The following is a 19182-nucleotide window of genomic DNA, read 5'->3' as shown; positions in this document are numbered from 1 at the left end:
AAGTTATTTTTATGTCCTGAAGAAGCGCAGCACATTGTTTGTCCCATTGTTTATTATCCAAAACAGAACCCAGCATTGAGTTTTCTCCAACATTCCTGTTAATCACCACAATTGTTTCAGGCTTAAGTGTGAATAGATTCGCCCATACTGACGTGATAATTCAGCCACATTCATTGGAACAGCCGCGAAGTAAACTCCTTGCATTTGATATAACAGAAAGTCGAATTTCCGTGTGGGTTAGTATGCGAACGTAGGTGAGCTCTAATGGTAGCGAAACTCGCAAAACTTGCCTCCGGCCGTAGGTTTGAACCAAACAGAACTGTTGTGCTTCAATTGTAGATGAACTACCATGCTGTTTACTACCAATATTTTATCTGTATCATTTCATCCAAGAGGCACTGCACAACTGTTGCGTCCATACTGAGAATAATCAGCAGTTCGCATCTCACGAAACTCACTAGTTTATAACCTGCAACCCTCTGGCCATTTGTGTACGTTTCTCCTCGAGTCATGCTTTTGACGTTTCAAACATCCTCCGTGTTCGTGGTACAAATGTGCAGGCTGCGGGCTAAACAGTTTTAACTTTTCTCTACACAACACCGCTTGTGTTGCGCTCTGGTGGGTCAGTTTCCTCATAAAAAGAAATCTGCGTAAAGTGTGTTGGAATGGACGGTCTTAAGACTGCTTGAGTTCAAAGTTATCCTGCCGATTAGAAAGATATGTTTCTTCTGTTGAACTCGAACCCCCATACTTTTTTGCTTCATACAATTTATTTCGAAGCCCTGTAGCGTGTGATGATGCTCTGGGCTTAAATTGATCACGAATGACGTGAGTATAATTACTTTTCATCTCGATATTGTCGACTTATCAGATTTGCAAAACCCTGTGAAAGAGGAACGGTAAATTCAATTAGTAAAACAGCCCCTGGAAGGCGACTGGCACGAGTATGTCTTTGATATTGCACTCTCACTGCAGAGCAATCAACATCACGGGACCTTTATTCCGGGTATTCCTCAACTGGTATCCGCTTTTTATTTGAGGAGTTGCTGTCTGTGTATATTACTCTTATTGGTCCAGACGACTCTCACTGTTCGCTGTTTTTGTCCACCTAACGGTTGTTGAGTTGATAATTTGAAGTGATTTAAATATTGCACCAAAAGGGTAAAGTTTGAAAGCTGCCAAAACTTCGTTCTATTCGCGTAAACCGAGCTCCACTAACAATCAGTAGAGCGTAAACGGGATTATATAAAATGACGGTCGAAACCAATCAAGGGGTGAGCTAGTCAACTCCGCATATCACGGTCTCCTGCGGGTATGGGCGCTGTTCATACCGGTTGGCCAGCAGGATCTTACAAAATACTGACACGTTTGGCCTGACATTTCAGAGTAAGACCCTAAGGTATTTTTTTGCGCCAACCTGGTTTCCCAACATATCTTTCGTGACCGATTAGGCAGCCATCTGAGCTTCACCTTGATCTGCCCCGTTTGACTGATCAGGCGTTCGATTCAAGTGGCGAACCACGTCCCGAAGCACGTTCACATGAGCAGCAAATGAGTACCGAATTTAAGGTGACATGCAGAGATCAGGAATCACTTATCATTTTTGAAACTAACAGCGATGATGAGGTTCAGCACGGCCAATTTGTTTGCCCCCTATCCGTTAGATAATATCACACGTGACACTGCTGTATTTCAGGCAAAATCCATTGACGAGACTGCTGGATAAAGAAACGGTCAGTCACAACAATTTCAGGCCCACTGCAAAAGGTTTTTGGCTCAGAAGGATACTCTGTTGGGCTAATTAGAGTTTCCCTTTTCTGGCTTACAAGAGGGAATTTACCGAAGTAACTGTCCTGAGATTTTAGAGCCAGTCTGCTCAGATAGTAAACTTAAAGGTGACAGAAGCACAGCTTAGCTCTATGCAGTTGAAAGCATAGGTTAGAAACAAATTCTCTTATGCATGTTCACCAGCTAACAAATGGCTGGACAACGTATAATTTAACGTGTACTTTAAAACGTCTTCCACTGGTGATTAATACGGACATCCAGTTCTTTTAAGATCGTTGTCAATAAAAAGAAATGTCACCCAAAGTTGTTGACCTTCAGTGGTCATTGTTTGTACGGAGAAACTAAGGACTTTACAGATCGGACACAACCATAAAAAAAACTCACAGGTGAGGTCAAGTCTTGTTCTTCTTGCAACAATTGGAATGATCAGCGCTTGAGGGTGAGCGTCTTGTTCGATTAAAACTTCGTCTTCATAGTCTCCGAGAGTATCAGGTGCGAACTGAATGGTAAGGATGCAAGCCATCCCTGGCGCCACAAAGTTGTTTTCTTCCGTTGGAAATTGGACTCGAAGGAATGAGAATGAGATTAGGAAACACGCTCTTTAAAAACAGTCAAGAATTTTATCGGAATATTTACTCCAAACAGCAGCCATACACTGTGGACGAAATAAGGCACAGTGTGATATTAAACCACCGACCCCCCCCCGCAACTTATAATTATTTGCCCTACGGATGCACACTCGTTGGAGTTTCTCAAGTCTCTTTACGTATTTATTTCGATAACAAAACATACACATTAACTGAACCGAGTTTGTAACCAAGCCCAGTGCACCCATGCAATATGGTATAATTAGCGATCCAGACTACTACCCACCCGGTCGCTCGGATCCTATTAGGATGAAACTAGTCCGATGCTGTCTACTGCGCTTAATCTGATATGACAAATTAAGCCACTCACATACGTCACAGTGACGTTACTAACTTGTCCTGATGGAGCACTCCTCATATCCGATACTATCTTAACTGTGAGTAACTAACGGTCAGGTTGAAATGCACCGCAATATCGGTAGCTCGGGTGTGTAGTGGTTGATTTGTCGTCCAAACATGAAAGTTAGCTGGAAGAAGTTCTGATCACCAATCGAGAGGGCATCATCAGTGTGAGTAAATCTACAGCCACCTGATCAAATATCAGTAAAGGATAGGAACTGTGAAACCGAGCGTGGGAGTGAACGGGGGGAACATCTCAAAAATCATGCCCCACTTACTTTTGCTGAGAGAGAAATATTTGGTCTTCGGGGGTAGAACTCGTAGAGAATGTGATACGGTCGTCACATTTTTAACTCTGATATCCATCTGAATATATACGCACATATATACAGGAATGAATGAATGAATGAATGTCTTATCACCTTGTACAAGGCCCCCACACAGTAACTCGTAAAGCACAATGCTTTCGGATCTGCCACAAACGAATCTTTTGTTGCTTCCACAGAAGTTTGTTCTTTGTATCGTGGATTTTTCGGATAGTTTTGCTAAATCGGAAACAGTAGAAACAAGACAACAGTTAAAAGAATGGACGGGTGAGAAACACCATACTGATGTGGCCCTAAATCATATGAAATCTGGTTAGCTTGATAAATATTTTGTTCGCTGTTTATAATGAGAAAAATAAGAGGATATTAACCAGCCATACAACCACTAAATAAAAGATAATAATAATAATAATAATAATCATCGACAGCAAGACATCAGTGTCCAACACCGATGCTTCACTGCCGTACAACCATGACTTATTTGAAAGTCTTATTGTAATGAAAAGGGTAAAGGTGGACAGGGAAGAGCATTAGTGCTAGCTTAACACAATCATTCCGAGGTGCCTACGCCTCCAGACATTCACTCAAGCAATCTGGATAGAAACTGACAACAAGAACGCCACTGACATTGGTTGGCAGGCATATCTTGTACTGTCACCAACCAGGCACAGTGAGGATCACGCGGTCCCCATACTGGAAGGCGAGTAGCACCAACAGCACCCAAGCGTTTCGGGATCTCCTTCATACTCTTCTGTCAAGTCAAGGGTTGGCCACCTCTCTGTTTACGCCACTCCGAATTGGGCATGGAAAACAGCACTCTCCTCGTCAGACGATGGTTCGGCATACGTAACACATGTCCCAACCAACGCAGCTTCTGGTGCTGGACACATTCTTTAATGGAAGTACCGGTTGCACAACCGAAAACGTGCTTTCTAACTGCCTCGTTACGGATTTACCGACACCAACATACACGAGTTATGGTTCTGAGACAACGATTGTCGAACACCTGAAGCCCTCTCAGGTCCGCTGCTCGAATAGGCCAAGTCCCACAGCCATACAACAAAACAGCCCGTACTGTAGCTTGATACACACATCCCTTCAGACTCATGGATAAATCATTCTGACGCCTTAGGTGTCTCAAGTTAGCAAACACGGCCCGAGCCTTTCAGGTTCGTGCATTCGCCTCATCTGTAACACTGCAATCAGAACTAATACAAATTCCAATATACGTAAAACGCTCCACAACTTCCAGTGCCTCTCCCTGGATCGTAAGTGGCGTGCTCAGTGACTGCATGTCCACAAGCATGACCTTACACTTTGTAGGTGCAAAATGCATACCAAAGGGCGGTGGTTAGTGCTTTATATCAACCATCACCTCTCTACCGCTTCATGACTAACGGATGGAGTCATTCTCTCTACAAAAATTGCTTTTGAGAGAAGAAAACCTGGTATTTTACCGGGGCTGTATTTATACGAGGGTATCAGATCTCCCTACGAACTGGTCATCCAAAGTATTTTCGTTTGTTATGGTCTCCTCACTTATTCCGTTGTACAATTAGGTAATACCTCACATCTAGAATCATGTCAAACCAATAAGACTTGTAGCGTGAAAAATAACGTTGTTTAGTTTTCTAATAGAGCATTTCCCACATAAAATGACTTTGCCTAAGGAGACCAGTCCGCAGGAACTTGATAGTTCGTAGAAGATTCATTGGTTCGGAATGCCACTCCGCCTAAATTTAAAGCTAATAATGTTCACACATTTTTAACACAGTTCCCTCCCTACATGAACCTCCACTGCTGCACGACCTGATTGGACATCTGGTCTGTTTCCGTCTGCACAATTTAGCACTCACATTAGCGACCCGTTTGTCAGCTTTCACACCGTATGAAAGGCAGAATAAACAGCCATAGAACATTGCTCAGCATGTACTAATAACACGCCTTGACTTGTGCCATCGGCATACCTAGTGCCTGCGTTTGGAGCTAATAAATTTCAGAAGGTACCGTTGAAAGTTGGTGAAAATAACGCATCAGTGTCAAAGCAAACGCGTAACACCAAGTTTGTGGACCGAATGGGCACTCAGGCGTCTCAGGCGAGGAAAGATACACTTTGGAACCGTTTTTGTGGGAATCAATCTTGAGTTTCTGATACGAATCATAAGTTTGTGTCGCGTAAAACCAATGTGGTTTATTGTAGGAAAATATGCGTTTGTGCGAAAGTAAGGCGAAGAAGTCGCCTTGCAGATTTTCAAGGCATTAGTTTGACACAAAGTTGCCGTTGAGGGCAATACTGGTACACCCTGTGTAAAGCTGAGCTACTTGGTTACGGAGATTTCCCCACCAGAAGAATTTGAATCCTGCGAGATTGTACCATTGCATACAGTCTTAACGACCGCAAACGTGTGACATGTGAACTACAGACGGAAATAGTGCGTGATGTTTGAAGTCCAAAATTCCAAAATGAGGGTTTATCGGGCATTGTTCAACATTCCGCAACCTCGATCACGAGGACCAGGACACACATAACGTTAGAATCCGTTCCCTTTTGGTACACATACTCGGCTTTCGGATTGTTGTCGATGCGGTCCAAAGGAACTTCAACAGCCGGGGCCAGCGACCTATTGTGATGACTTTTGAGGCTAAACTCTAACAAGTACTCAGTCGAGGAAGCTGGAATACCATTACTATGATTTACTGAAATACGTTCGGTCCACCGTACTTTGGGCATGCTGAAGCGCGAAACGCGTGAAAAAGAGCACATCTTGATATGCTGTCCAGGGAAATGTTGGTAGCTTAGGTTGTATATATTACTGATGTTCTGTTCACTGAGCCTGTCAGTTCAGTGGCAACTGTTTCGTAATCAGTTGAGATGATGTTATGAGCTCGAGAAAGCTCAACGTTTAAGCCCTTAAAATACGGAACAAAGGTTTATTCGAACGTGATTCGAACCTGAGCCTGCTCCTCTCTAGGTTTGGATGATCTGCCAGCCGTCGTGTGTCCTTAGAGCTGCACGGCAGAAGTGCACTGAATGATCATCACAGGTGGACCGAAAAAGTAGTAAAAAGAGGTGGAAACATCAGTAGGTTGTAATTAGCATTGCGTCTTTTCCTAGCGGTGTAGGGGTGAAGGAACTGAGCAATGCTATACTCGCACTTATACAAGTCCCGTTGGCCGGGGAGATGATACCATTCCAAACGATGAGGAAACACGAGTGTATACCACGTGCGCAAAAAATATGTCACGTATGGTGGACCAGATATATCCCTGCGACCGATGTCAGTCAAACTCCGTCGATCGTGAGATGCTTACTTGTTGATTGTGGTCACGTGGTTGCCACCATCTCTTTCCTCAAACTAACCACAACTATTTGCTGGTCCCACTTGTGGATTTTTCCTGGGCCGTAACGATAATCAGTCAGAGCCGAAATAATTTGTAACGTTATGCTTGGCCTGGTCTTCATGAACAAGGCTGCAGAACATCTAGAAGGGCTTGACAGCCCCCTCCCTCATGTTTGCATTTCGAATTTCAAATGGCATGCACTACGCCCGTCTGTGTATGCGGTTTGATAAAGTTGTGCACACTGGTACCACTCCACAGAAATAGCGTTGGTCTTGCATCGCTATTCGGTATCTAGATGGAACTAAATGTTTTGTCAACGATCGAGGTGGTATCATACGCTTGTGGTGGTTTGACAATAACCTCCACTAAATGGTGCGCTTGTATGAAGGCGATTCGCAATGCACTGTGTATGTTCATGTACCTATGTCTCTCATGGATTCACTCCGGGAGACGTTAGAGGCTGACATATTCGTTTTCTCTAAAACGGATACTCTGTCCCGGACTGTTATCGTTGGGGCTAATAAATTTTACAGATTTTTTTATGTTTGATGCAATCCCTCACTCAAAAAGACAAATCCGAAAGGGAAACGCAATATAGGTTCATTTTTGGGAATAATTTTTAAAGGGGAGAACGACAGTTCTGAAGAAGCACGCTCTTATCATGCTTTGTTTTTGTGTGGCCTGATTTCAAGATGGCCAAACAACATGTTTTTTCATAAGTAGCGCCTTATTGGAGGGACACTATGCCCAAAAACCGTTAGTATTAGTTCTCCCGACATCACACTTGTGTCAGCAAGGAAAAATATCACAACAATATTTGTCCAGCGGCTTTGCCTGGAGCTTTAGAAACCGGTTAGCACTGCAAAAGGGCAATCAACATCTTATCAAAACAGCTGTATTCACAGCCATATCTCTTCTTAATCTAACCATCCAGTGAGTCCTGACGATGTGCACATCTTCCGAGTGCGATCATTGTTGCACGACCGGTTTCTGAATGTTACGCTGCGAGTTGACCGGCGCCAACCTACAGAGCTGTGGTCCTGATACTGCGGTTATCGAAAACCCAGAAGAGTCTCGGTTCAACTGCTGGTAGAGGTCAAGTCTCACAGTCATACAAACAAAACAGTACGTCCCTTGAGATTTAGGTATATACCGCTTTGATACAAAAGGTGTCTCTTGCTTCATCTATCACAACCCAATCTGAACGTACGCAACTTCCTAGTTATGTAAATCGCTGAACAAACCCGAGCACCTCTCCGTGGTTTGTAAATGATTATAGCCCAGGTGTTTTTCTAGCCGAATGCTGAGCCGAAATAGACAAGTGCGTCAAAGTTGGCGTTTCCGAAAAACCTGAATTTGTGCCTTAAGAACATTGTATTTCAGAGACCACGTAACTGAGACCGGTTATGCATACATTACTAACTCTTTATAAAAGTAACATGTCCGATAATAGGTCAGCTGACAACCAATTTTGAACAGTGATCTCACGGATCTTGTTTCGAGTCCCTCAGTAACACCGATAGAGAAACAGCGCAATCCTATTTAGACAGACCAAGATAAAACATTAGAAACTATCAAACTAACCGTGGATTGCATCCTCTTCAACTCTTCCTTAAGAGCCATCTGCTCAGAAATACGTGGTTTGCATCGCATCTTCCAACTGGTTTTAGACTGTTCTGCTTGTTTCGTCAGATTATGTGTGCCTTCTTTAGACACGTGCTTTGAAACGTCTTCGGATTCAGCGCTTTGAGTGGCACCTGAAAATTGAAGTGGCGCAGTAAGCCCAAGATTAGAACCTGCATGTGGAGGACAAAGTGGTGTGCAGTAGTCAGATATGAGTAAACGATAACTTCTAGTTGAGACCAAGATAATTCATTCTTCCCTTAAAAAAACGGACAAATTAATGTGAAAAAGTTTCCTTCCGTTTGGGATTAATGGGTAGTTCGCAACTCGTGGCCGGTGGGGAGATTCGCAAGTGCAAGCTTTTTGTTGATAGTCAAACACTACTGACTTGCAAATAGATATACCCTTCAAGCACACAGGTCTTTAAACACCTCGCTGATGACAACTTCTCATACCTTTTCAGAGCAAGTTGCTCCTAATTTGTACCTCTTGGACTTTCGGCCAGAAGACCACCTGACAATTGCTCCCAGTAAGGATGAAACGACTACAGAGTGCTTCTAGCCTCCTGAGCATAGGTGAATTTCATTCTTGGAGTGTAATCATGCCATTTCGAAATCTCCAGTTTCTCGAAGTATTCTCACTACACACAAGCAAACCTTGTGAATTTTCAAACGAAGCACGATTATTTGCACAATGAAGTAGTTTCATTGCTTCCAACTCCACCATAGCCATTTCTGGTATTCGAAAAGCCTTTACAGCCAAATTTGAAGAGAATACACTTGTTTTCCTTTTCCGGTTTTCTTAATTTCTTACATCCATTCCCACATTCCTGTCTAATTTTCGAGGTTTCTAAAAATCGTGCAATTATCAGGCAGAAACATCCATGAGATTTGAGCCTCCAGTGTTTATTTACTGCCTGATAGCCAGCTGAGAAACCAGAATATTTCATGGAGAGAAGTGTTTGCTTATTGCTTAGTGACTACTAGCAAGTGTCACAGTAGGTAAAAATGAACGCCACTGTTAGGCGAGGTTTTCTGAAGGGAGAGTCTGAATGTGCTCTAGATAGGGCAGTGTTATTTATCATTGATATTAATTTAAATGGTGCAAAGTAAGTCTGAAACCACCAACAACCTACGTGAAAGCGCAATGAAGCCTTTCGCATGTTTTCGATATTGACCGTTTTGCACACAAATTGAAATAGTTGATAAGTCAAAAAGTTTACCTTAACTCTTCTTCCTTGCACCACGTACCACCAATATACACGAAATATAACCAAGCTTCAACACAATTTGATTCTTTTGTTCCGCTCCCTCCAAGAAAGACACTACCAGACCCTTTGAAATTTATAAACGGGACCACGTGGACCCGATTTCTCGGCTGAGATAAATCTCCAAACCTGGCTACTTCGTGTCCATAAGGTCCAAAATCTATGTATCAAGAGTGTATTTGGAACCTGGTTTGGCAGTTTATAACAAGCAATTTCCACCCAAATTCTGTCTAATGACTGCAGTACGTACGGAACGAATCTACCTAAATCACCGATGGACGTAATTGTGGCAGCTATAACCACTGTACGACAACTTCGCGGCTCTTAGAGGTGATAATGATGATGATGGCTATCATTAGAGTTTGCTACCTGACAGAGAAAACGTTTGATGGGTTTTGTACATTGTGAAAATTATACAAAATAGAACACGCAAGTCTACTCTGACGCATGCTTAAAACACGAAAGCAAACTTCATTTGCGAATGTGCTGTAGTCTCAGCACCCATAACGATTGAGGATCTTTCAGCTCTGCATCTTTGCATTATCCCCACGGTAACAGAAGGTAGTCGGTTCACGGACAATAATGGAGAGTTCATAAGGCCAGGTTCTACTGTGTAGTAAGGTTAACCACGATACCTCATTGTCATTTTAATAGACATTTTTTATATTGTTACTTAAGTGTCTTTAGAACACGGACACAAGCTTATAACACCTGCCTGAAGACTTGGCTATAGAGAGCAAAGTTATATTTCTCATACCATTCAAACCTAAGTTTATTTCATAGTATGCAGACTGTCCGCTTGTTGGAGACTCGTTCGTGAGTTACTTAATTTTGAGAAGCACCTACTAATAAAACGTGAATACAACTAGAGAGTATACGGAGTGCTAAGTAACTGTTCCGGAGGGGCACCCTGATGTGAATCTGTCGTCTTTCTACCTATGACAAGATCATAAACGGTTTTAGACCAAGCAAGAATTAATTGGTTTGTAGTCTTGCCCACTTACTTTGCACAGTCCGAATGCATTTAGGGGAGCAGGTCGTTGAGATTTTTAAAATATCTGGTAAACTAAGTAAACAGCAATACGGGCCGTTTGCTTTTCAGCACAGGTGAAGACTACCATATTGGCTTCCATGAACTCGGAAGCAAAAGAAAGTCCGTCAAACAGAATTAAACTATGTCCGAATTTTTCTGACATTTTGGGTACCATTTATGAATAGGAACCCCGAGAGTACACTCTTTTGCATAGCAGTTTGGTTTTTCACGGGAAACTCAGCTAAAGTGGTCATGGCTTTCAAGGAGTTTTCAGCAATCTTTGAGTGACGTCCTTCGTGAAAAGACACCCTGCAGCATTGGATTGTCACTTTCTCACTTATTGCCCATTCAAAGCCAGGGTACAGGTTAGTATTGTGCTCTTCAATAAGTTTACTATTCGGTCCAGCCGCAATGATCTTTTGTGCAATTTATCATCCTTATTAAGCAAAAGCACACTGGGATCTCCTAGCACATGATTGTTTACAAACCGTAATTTAAGATTATAAGACTCCAGATAATGGCCTTCCCGTGTGTTGGTGAGCAAACAAGCGGAAAACGGTTTACACTATAAAGTGAGTACATATTCAACCATGCTCAGCTGGTCAAGTCCCCGGAAACTGACATACACCATGGTGGTCGTGGACATTTTAAGTTAGTTGAATTGTGGAGAATGAGTGATCAAGATGACTAACAAGATGACTAGCAAGATGACTAGGTAAATGTCATCAGTTTCTGACTATTAGACGAACAATGCCCATGGTTGTGGTTGCCCTGAATATTCTGGATGGAAAATCCGTATCAACAGGGATCTCGAAGACTGTGGCAAATATGGGGCTCACGGAATTCAACTTACATTGGATCAATGAGTTCCTTAAATTTTCGGCCACTAAATAAGAACGCTCTCACTGTCAAATGCATACCGCTAACCGTACTATTTCAAATATAGCAGTGAATTGCTGAGTTCCAGCTTTGCCAATATCTTGGCTCACGTCGAGGCATATGTGATAGTAATTGTTCCCTCTGAATACAAAAAATACAGTTTTGAACCACTTCATGACATTCATATTGACTAAGTTTTGAGCCCTAGTGACGTTATATGGCACCGAGAGGATGACCTAGCTCATTTTTCAAAAATTAAAGATTTCAGCTCGTTCGCTTCAACAGGAATAGGCGTGCACAGGGCGTGGATATACTTCAATCAATGTAAGTTATGGGTAAAATCTAACAAATGTAGTCTTCAGAATTCGTGATCACGCTTTATACCAACTATATATGGGAACATCTTTGATACTTGAGGACGGTCTTCAACGGAGGTCTCAAAAGCATACAAAAACCGTTAAGCATGTGTCACTTATCACGAGGCTTCTTGTTGTTTAGGCTAACAACCTAGTAAACATTCTGTTTATACTTACGTTCGACAAATTTCTTTAAGTGCTGAATTCATACAATCTTCGCATTCTGAATTTCAGATCCATAAGTAGCCTATCGATTGCCTATTTTCCTACCGTAAGAAGCCTTTCAGATATATTAGATTCAGTTCTCTTCAATCTATTCGGACGAACGGAAAATTTTTACGATTTCTGGTGACTATGACACTATAATTAATTGCTAACAAGCGCCAAGTGGTGTCTGTAAACAAAACCACTAAACTTAATTACCGGAAGAATGAAACCGAATTACAGGCGGAAAATATTACAAGAACTCCAAGAATGATGAAGATTTATAATTTTTCTACGTGATGTTTGCACACATTGTCTGCATGTTTTTCCTCAATCCAAGTACTAAGCGCTGTCAAGGGGTTGGTTTACAAAAATTAACGATCCCAACCTGGTTATACTGTGCACTAAGAGTACACAAAGGCTCGGAATATGGGATTGTTGTTGCAATAAAGCAAGAATAAGCAGCCAAGTCTAAGAAGCAAATGGCATCCTAAAGATCCGACAAATGACGATAGGCACAGCCCAAACTGATTTGATTGTCGTCTCAGTCTACAACCGTATATTTCCGCACACAAAATTGAGAGTCAAACGATGCGTAAATAGAATTAATATGGACAAAATTGTCCATAAATTGTGCGTTTACGGAAGTTGCTGGTGACAGACCCTTCAAGAGTTCAGAATTGTGCTCAATTTTGGCAGGTATTGCCCTACAACTGTTTTTATGTTCATAGTCTAAGGCCCGGTGGTAGTCTTCCAGAGTAAAGTTTCGTGCCACAGTTTTCCAAATTTCCCAAAAATCTGGAATTAGTTCTTCCTCAATAATAAATTTTTATTGAAAGCCCTACGTTATGAAAACAAAAAAGCAGGAAGACAGTTGGAGTTTGTTCAAGTCTGCTTGCTCTCACTTATAGTCAGTGATCCCGGAGGTCTTTTGTAACCAATCGACAGTCTAATAATAAAAATAAGCTAATAATAATGTCAGTGGCAATCTTGATGTCAGTTTCCTTCCAGACTGTCTGAATGAGTGCTTGGAAATGTAAGCACCTCAAAATGATTGTAGAGAGTTAGCTTTGAGTCATTTCCCCGTTCATTTTTATTCTTTTCTTCGAATAAGGCTTTCAAAAAAATCATGGCTATACGGCAGCAAATCATCAGTGTTAAACACCGATGTTATTTTGTCGATAATGATGATAATTATTTTTATGTCAGAGTTATCACATCTTGTACAGAAAAAAACTCATTTTAGAGGTCTTTTTGTCCGAAAAAGAGTGGCAGGTGATTTGAAACCTCTGTGTTTAAATCAACAATTATTTGTCTTCTTTTGGGTAAATACTCCAAGACCGGCTACATTTTCTGGCCCACAGTAGTATGAAAATGTCAACAAATTCTCAAAATTTTGTTGGTCTTGAGTTTCAACATGATAGATAGGAAATAACGTACGCCTTAAAGTGTCAAGAAAGCCTTCAGTTGTCGTGGAGGCACCGACGTTTTTTACCACAAGGCGTTTTGTGTGGACAGGTTTGTAGTTAGAATTGATGGTTTAAAAACGAAGAAGAGTAGCAGTATTCTCTACAAAATGGAGAGCATCCCTAACACTTCCGTGCGATGAACCTGGCTAAAGTTGGAGTAAATTTGTCGGGAAAAATGCACCATCCTTTGGAACTTAGCGGCGTTAGGAAGCAGACGATTTAGTGCCGTCGGTTAACGACGAAAAAAGACTAAAGTTTCAATTTTGGGCTCCCCTGAATTCCAAAAATCTTTGGACACATTTTTATGCATCACATGTCGGTTACATCAAGACGTTCAGCAGCATTGTTGAAGTTCTCTCGAATGAGAGTTAATAAATTCCTAGTAATAGACCCAGTTAAGTGTAACCAACGTTCAGTTTAGTGTTAAGTAGATTACGCAAATGCTTCAGAAGAACAAAGTGGCTCTTGAGATCTTGAGTCCGGAATGTGTGACAAACACATTCAAAGTTCAGAAGAAAGCAAAGACGGTCGTAATCAGGCTCCCTGGACTAAATTAGGAAGGCTAACAAAGGTCTTGTCGAGATTTCCGCCGTAGCCCAGTTGTGTCTTAAGCGGTAACTAAGAGTCATTGGGCTTGATACATTAAGACAAGAGTGGAAATGACTGGGTAGAATCCAATTAAGTTGTGCAAGTCAATTTATACTCATAAAAAGTAATAAACGTGTCACTGTATTCACTAAACATACAGTACATGTCCTTTTTTTGAACTAAACCTTGGAGACCAGGATGTGAATATACACGTCGGACCAACAGAGATTGGAATTGAGGTCATCCAAATACTTCGAATGGGTTCGATGTGCATGATCTGTCACAAGCAAAGATTTGGTGCACTAAGAACTCTATCAGGCAGGTGTTCAATATAAAGGCTACAGTTGCTAATCTGAGCACTGAAAGTAGCAGCCATGAACACTTGCGCTGCGTCTCATGGTGACATCACCTCCAGTAGGAAAACTAGAAGCTACTTGGAGGCTGAGGATATTGTTACTGATCAAACGATGCTTCACAGTTAAGATTAACAAACATTGCAACAAGGTATTTCCAGCGGTCGTATAGGCTCAGTGCAACTAAGCGGAACACTTTAATTACATCAAACTTCTATGTGCTTCTCAAAACCAAAAGCCTTGTCACGGGCTAAGAAGTTTACCAAGTTTTGAGTTACTGACCACCGCATTATAAACTGTGCTTTATAAGTCTCTACAGAAAGGAGAATATTTGAACCTAAAAAAACCTGGATAGTACTATGTATACAAGAGTTTATATCTGCTTATCCAGCATGAACAAGCCTCCTTGAGGGGGATGTGTTTTAAGAAAACGAGCTTTGGATACCAAAATTGGTGGGGTTTGGGTCGATCAAACGCTGTAAAATAACCATATTTGTGGGAAGGAAAACGTGGTTGTTGGTCTGTACGCCGAGCCTGGCAGTGAGATTGCAAACGTTTCATCAACAATCGAGGTGACATCGTCAGTGCAGGGTTGAGTGGGTGAGGAAAGTGTAAATGATATTGAAAGGAAATACAGAATCAGAATAAACACCTCTAAGCAAATGTTGTCTATGGAAATAAACTAATTCAAAATTAAAATACCTACTAGTTCAGTTTTGAGGATTTGTAACATTTTTGCCTGCTTAATTTGTGTGCTTTGAAATACAAATTAAGTGTCTCAAGCATTTGATTACAACTACCTTACAATGCCTGTAATGAAATCAAACAAGCCACCATACCTAGCAAATCATACTAGAAGTTAGTTTAAAACAATTTGCCAACAATATCACCGATTAAGGAACTGATCCATGCATACAAATCTCCAGCACCAGCTGTAATCCACCGATTACTACTAAAAGTAATATGGGAATTGTTTTTGGACTAGAGCCACACTAATTACTATAAGGAGTGTAACAAAGGTATGATGAAAAATTGCTAACCAGTTGGTTTAACATTTTTGGAGCACATCATGAAGGTAAGGATAGAATAGATGTCCAAAAAACATTAAAGACCGGTGCAGTAGCTTGATAATACAATTGCATCACTTCATGGATAACAGCTCTTTCACCATAAATTTACTGGCAACCTCAGAAGATTAAGTGAGACATCCAGTTACAACTCGAGACTGTCACAAAGGTTGCTGCCATATTTGCTAACCTAACTGTACGAGCACATTATTCTATCGATGACACCTTAGAATTTAGGCGTATTTTGTCTTGTTGTATTAGCCCAGGATAAATATCTAGCCTTAGTTATAAGCAACCGCCATTCATCCTACACGGCGACAAAATTCAAAAGTGTATATTGTTGAGGGATCCTTCATTAAGGATTAAAACTTGCAGCGGGTGATAAACCTGGACGGAAAACTGAATGAATACTGGTAGGGCACAAACGCTCTGTTGAAATACAGGGAGTGGCTAAATTTTCCAGTAAACGCGCAGAAAATTATCTAGTTTCACGCTTGACCAGAAACAGATGCACTGATCTACCTGAGTAGCTGACTGATACTTGTGAAAAACAACAGTTTTTGGTTCGCGGCTAACGCTTCAAGACACACGGTCTTTTTCAGCAGGCAACAAAACGAGTAGTAGTACTTAGTCTTTTTTTAGCTTTCTTCGTTTATTGGGCGTAGAATTTTATGCAAGAGTCTATGAACACCTTGGTATGTTTCTATAGTTTCGAGATATGATTTTTTTATTTACTCGACAGAATTACTCACTGGGAAGCGAGCAGGGACTAGCTAACAGGAGTGCTGAAAGACCTGTTTCATGCTCACACTGCAGAAAAACCTGCCGAAAAATATTAAACGTTAACTGCATATGTTTTCGAGATTTTCTTCCTTCTTCGTTCCAGTAGGTGATTGAACCATAAAGACACACTATTCCACGTTGACGGCAGCAGAATATGGGGGTGTAAACTGTTTACTTACTATCAGCCAGGGCTGAACATGTGTAGATTAGTGATTTCAACAACCATCTTGAATTTCAAATGCACGTTTCGTCTACGGAACGATTCAATGTCTTGCAGAACAACCATTAATGATGTGACTTCTATAACGGTTTCCATAAACTTTATAAAGTTTATGTGAACATTTATGTTCACAAATTATGTCCCACAATTCTTGGTACGGACGATATCAGTTTTAAACTAGAAGGCCTCGTCTACGGATCATCATCATCATCATCATCATCATCATCATCATCATCATCATCACCATCATCATCATCATCATCACCATAAGATGACAGTGACATTGGTAATGGTGTCATTACCTTCAAAAGTGCACCATCCGGGGAAGTCAACCTTATTCATCTAACCACCCATGTGTTCCGGGTTCCTTTTTCTGGAGATGTAACATAACTAACCTGTTATCCCATGTGCCTGTGTAATTGGTTTCCCATGAAGAAAGATATCCTGTTTACTCAAAAGGCCAATATCTTCAACCGACATCCCAGTTGAACTTGAAAATTTTGAGGAAATTTTATCCTGATCTATCAAGAGCCTGTAATCATTAACGAGCTTTGCTTGTTCGTGTCTTGGAAGCTTCGCTGAATCCATAGCTTCTTTAAGCGATCGTATTCCGTTGACCACCAAGTCATAAGCTTGATTATCCTAACAGATAGCCGAAAAGACTAAGAAGTTACCTCCTCAATTTGACGGACAAAATCTTGATGTGCCAAATCATCGCTTTTTTTCGAAGTTGAGAGGAAAGTGGCAGTATCATAGTCGAAAATTTTTTTATTGTCGGTTTTGAGCAATAAACCAGGGAACCAACTGGAAAGATCTTGTGAATAAATTTGTGCGGGTTTTCCTCGCTGACATGATCGAAACTCGTCCATCACGTTGCGTATTCAAAAACGCAATATTGATGGTGTTATGGAAGATAAAATGTAATGACATATTAAAACAAAAAGACCAATCGGTTAGCTCCCCAATCAGGGAATGATAAGCAGTTGAAAGGATGTCGTTGTAGAATGTTTCACACCATTTGTGGTAAGAACGTGCACCGTAGTCGTTACTCTTCTCCTTACAGTGACTACAGACAGCATTCCCACTGATAACTTGTGGTTTGTCGAGACCATGAGTATCCTTCTGTCTAGACCAATTTTTTTTACTCCCGCGTTTGCACTTTTTAAAGTTTTCTTATCCAAAAGATACACACGATTACATGGTGATAATTATGCACCTCTTTTTCTACCATTCCAATAGTCACCCGGAAGCCAATGATCGGGCTTGCGCAGGCACATCGTGCTGCCTGCTTTAAACAATCCAAGGGTAAAGTTTAGAAATCGTTTATGATAAAGGATGGGATGTTTCTTGATTGCTTACATATATACGTGTGAATTCTGCAGATGCCCGAGTGATCATCAGCATTTCAGGGCACATGCATCGGTGCTGGGATGCTCACGTGTGAGGCGCATTCCACACCAATATGGCGACTGCGCTGAGATGAGCGGGAGGCTTGCTCACGAAAACCCGCCGGTAGGTATACAATGCGTGTTGCATTTATTCGTTCAACTACTACCTCAGATTGCACTCGAATGTGTCAGTGCTAGACGGGCGAAAACCATCGATATCTGATTGTCACTGGGATCACCATACCACACCGGTGCCGAAATGGATATTTACGAATAAGTTCAATTGAACTGCGGGTAAGGTGCTCTGTTGCGGTAGTTCGTTGCAACGGCTTGCGTAGGTCAGTGTTCTATTGGGCTACACTTGACTGCACCACTTCCTACCCCGTAAAATAATGTATTGGTTCTGAAAGCAGTTTCTTGCGTATAGGGTTCGGAGAATGTGACAGCTTATCCCTCAAGTTACGCTACTACAACAGCGTACGGTCGACTCTCGCTGTCTTCTGTTCGGGCTTTTGAGGCGCCGGCCCCAATGGCTTATCCTTTCAACTTTGGAAACATTGCGCACTTTCTTAGCGTACCTGTGGTCGTGAAACCCACATAAAGATATCCATAAGCTAAACAAAAAGGGGTCGCTCTTCTATTGTATGCAGAATGGCCTACGAACGGAAACATGAAAAAGCTTGCACGTTTAGTCGCTATTCATACTCACTCATAAGTATTCGTTCTGCTCGTCACCAGCACCTGCGTATAGATCCTAGCTGCAAGCATCCAGCCAGTCGCTAAAGGATGTGTGTCGTTGCTTGCCACTATACACGCCTGCCGACTTGCGTCTTCCATCTAGTCATGCTTTCCTAACTTTTATGGGTGCGAGCTGGTAAGTGATTGGCTAACAGGGTGCTTTTGTATTTGCATGACACCTTACATTCCAGGACTCCGAGCGCAACACCAAAGCTACGCGGGTTAATATAAAGAAAAATTAATCCTCAGACACTAGCAAATACGAAACGTGGGTTTCTGTGACCGCCGCAGTTGGGCGGATGGTGACAGCACTTAGCTGGCATGCAGTGATTCCCTGTTTAACTGAAGATCAAAACAGCTGGGCACTCGTCCACTCACATAAGAACTGGCACAGACCGATCTGCCGGTCGCCTTTAATTACAATCTTCTCATACGCACCCAACGCTTTTAGTCCCAATTCGGTGACAGGTGCTGTTTGTCGAGAGTCACCCATTCTCATATTCATCGCGAGGTGCTCATAACCGGTTCTAAAGGTTAGGATATTTACTGCACATATTTGTCTTCTACCCCATTAACGGCAAAGTACTTTGGCGTAAGTGGTTTTTGACAAAACCTGATGATGATGGTGACCTCCTTTTAAATTTGTATCGATCACCAGCTGTTTTACGCTAGCTCTGATTTTATAGATGGCGCGCGGCTATACCACCTTGCACCGCCATGATGTTGAACAACGAGGGTGTGGTAATTAAGTTTCGTACGTATATCGGTACAA

At 41.7% G+C, this 19182-nt stretch overlaps 1 protein-coding gene across 1 annotated transcript; it reads right to left on the bottom strand.

The window, feature by feature from the left end:
• Positions 1 to 3196: 3196 nt before the first annotated feature.
• T265_12936 (hypothetical protein) lies at positions 3197 to 17102 on the bottom strand (the record flags this gene model as incomplete). The annotated part of the gene is made up of 3 exons (XM_009166370.1): positions 3197 to 3319; positions 8027 to 8199; positions 16680 to 17102. Coding segments are annotated over 3 exons (489 nt in total), but the record flags the coding sequence as incomplete, so codon positions are not given.
• Positions 17103 to 19182: the final 2080 nt, after the last annotated feature.

This window comes from Opisthorchis viverrini, assembly GCF_000715545.1.
Source record: "Opisthorchis viverrini unplaced genomic scaffold opera_v5_25, whole genome shotgun sequence".
In the NCBI taxonomy this organism is placed as follows: Eukaryota; Metazoa; Platyhelminthes; class Trematoda; order Opisthorchiida; family Opisthorchiidae; genus Opisthorchis; species Opisthorchis viverrini.
This window is presented reverse-complemented; position numbering and strand designations above follow the sequence as displayed.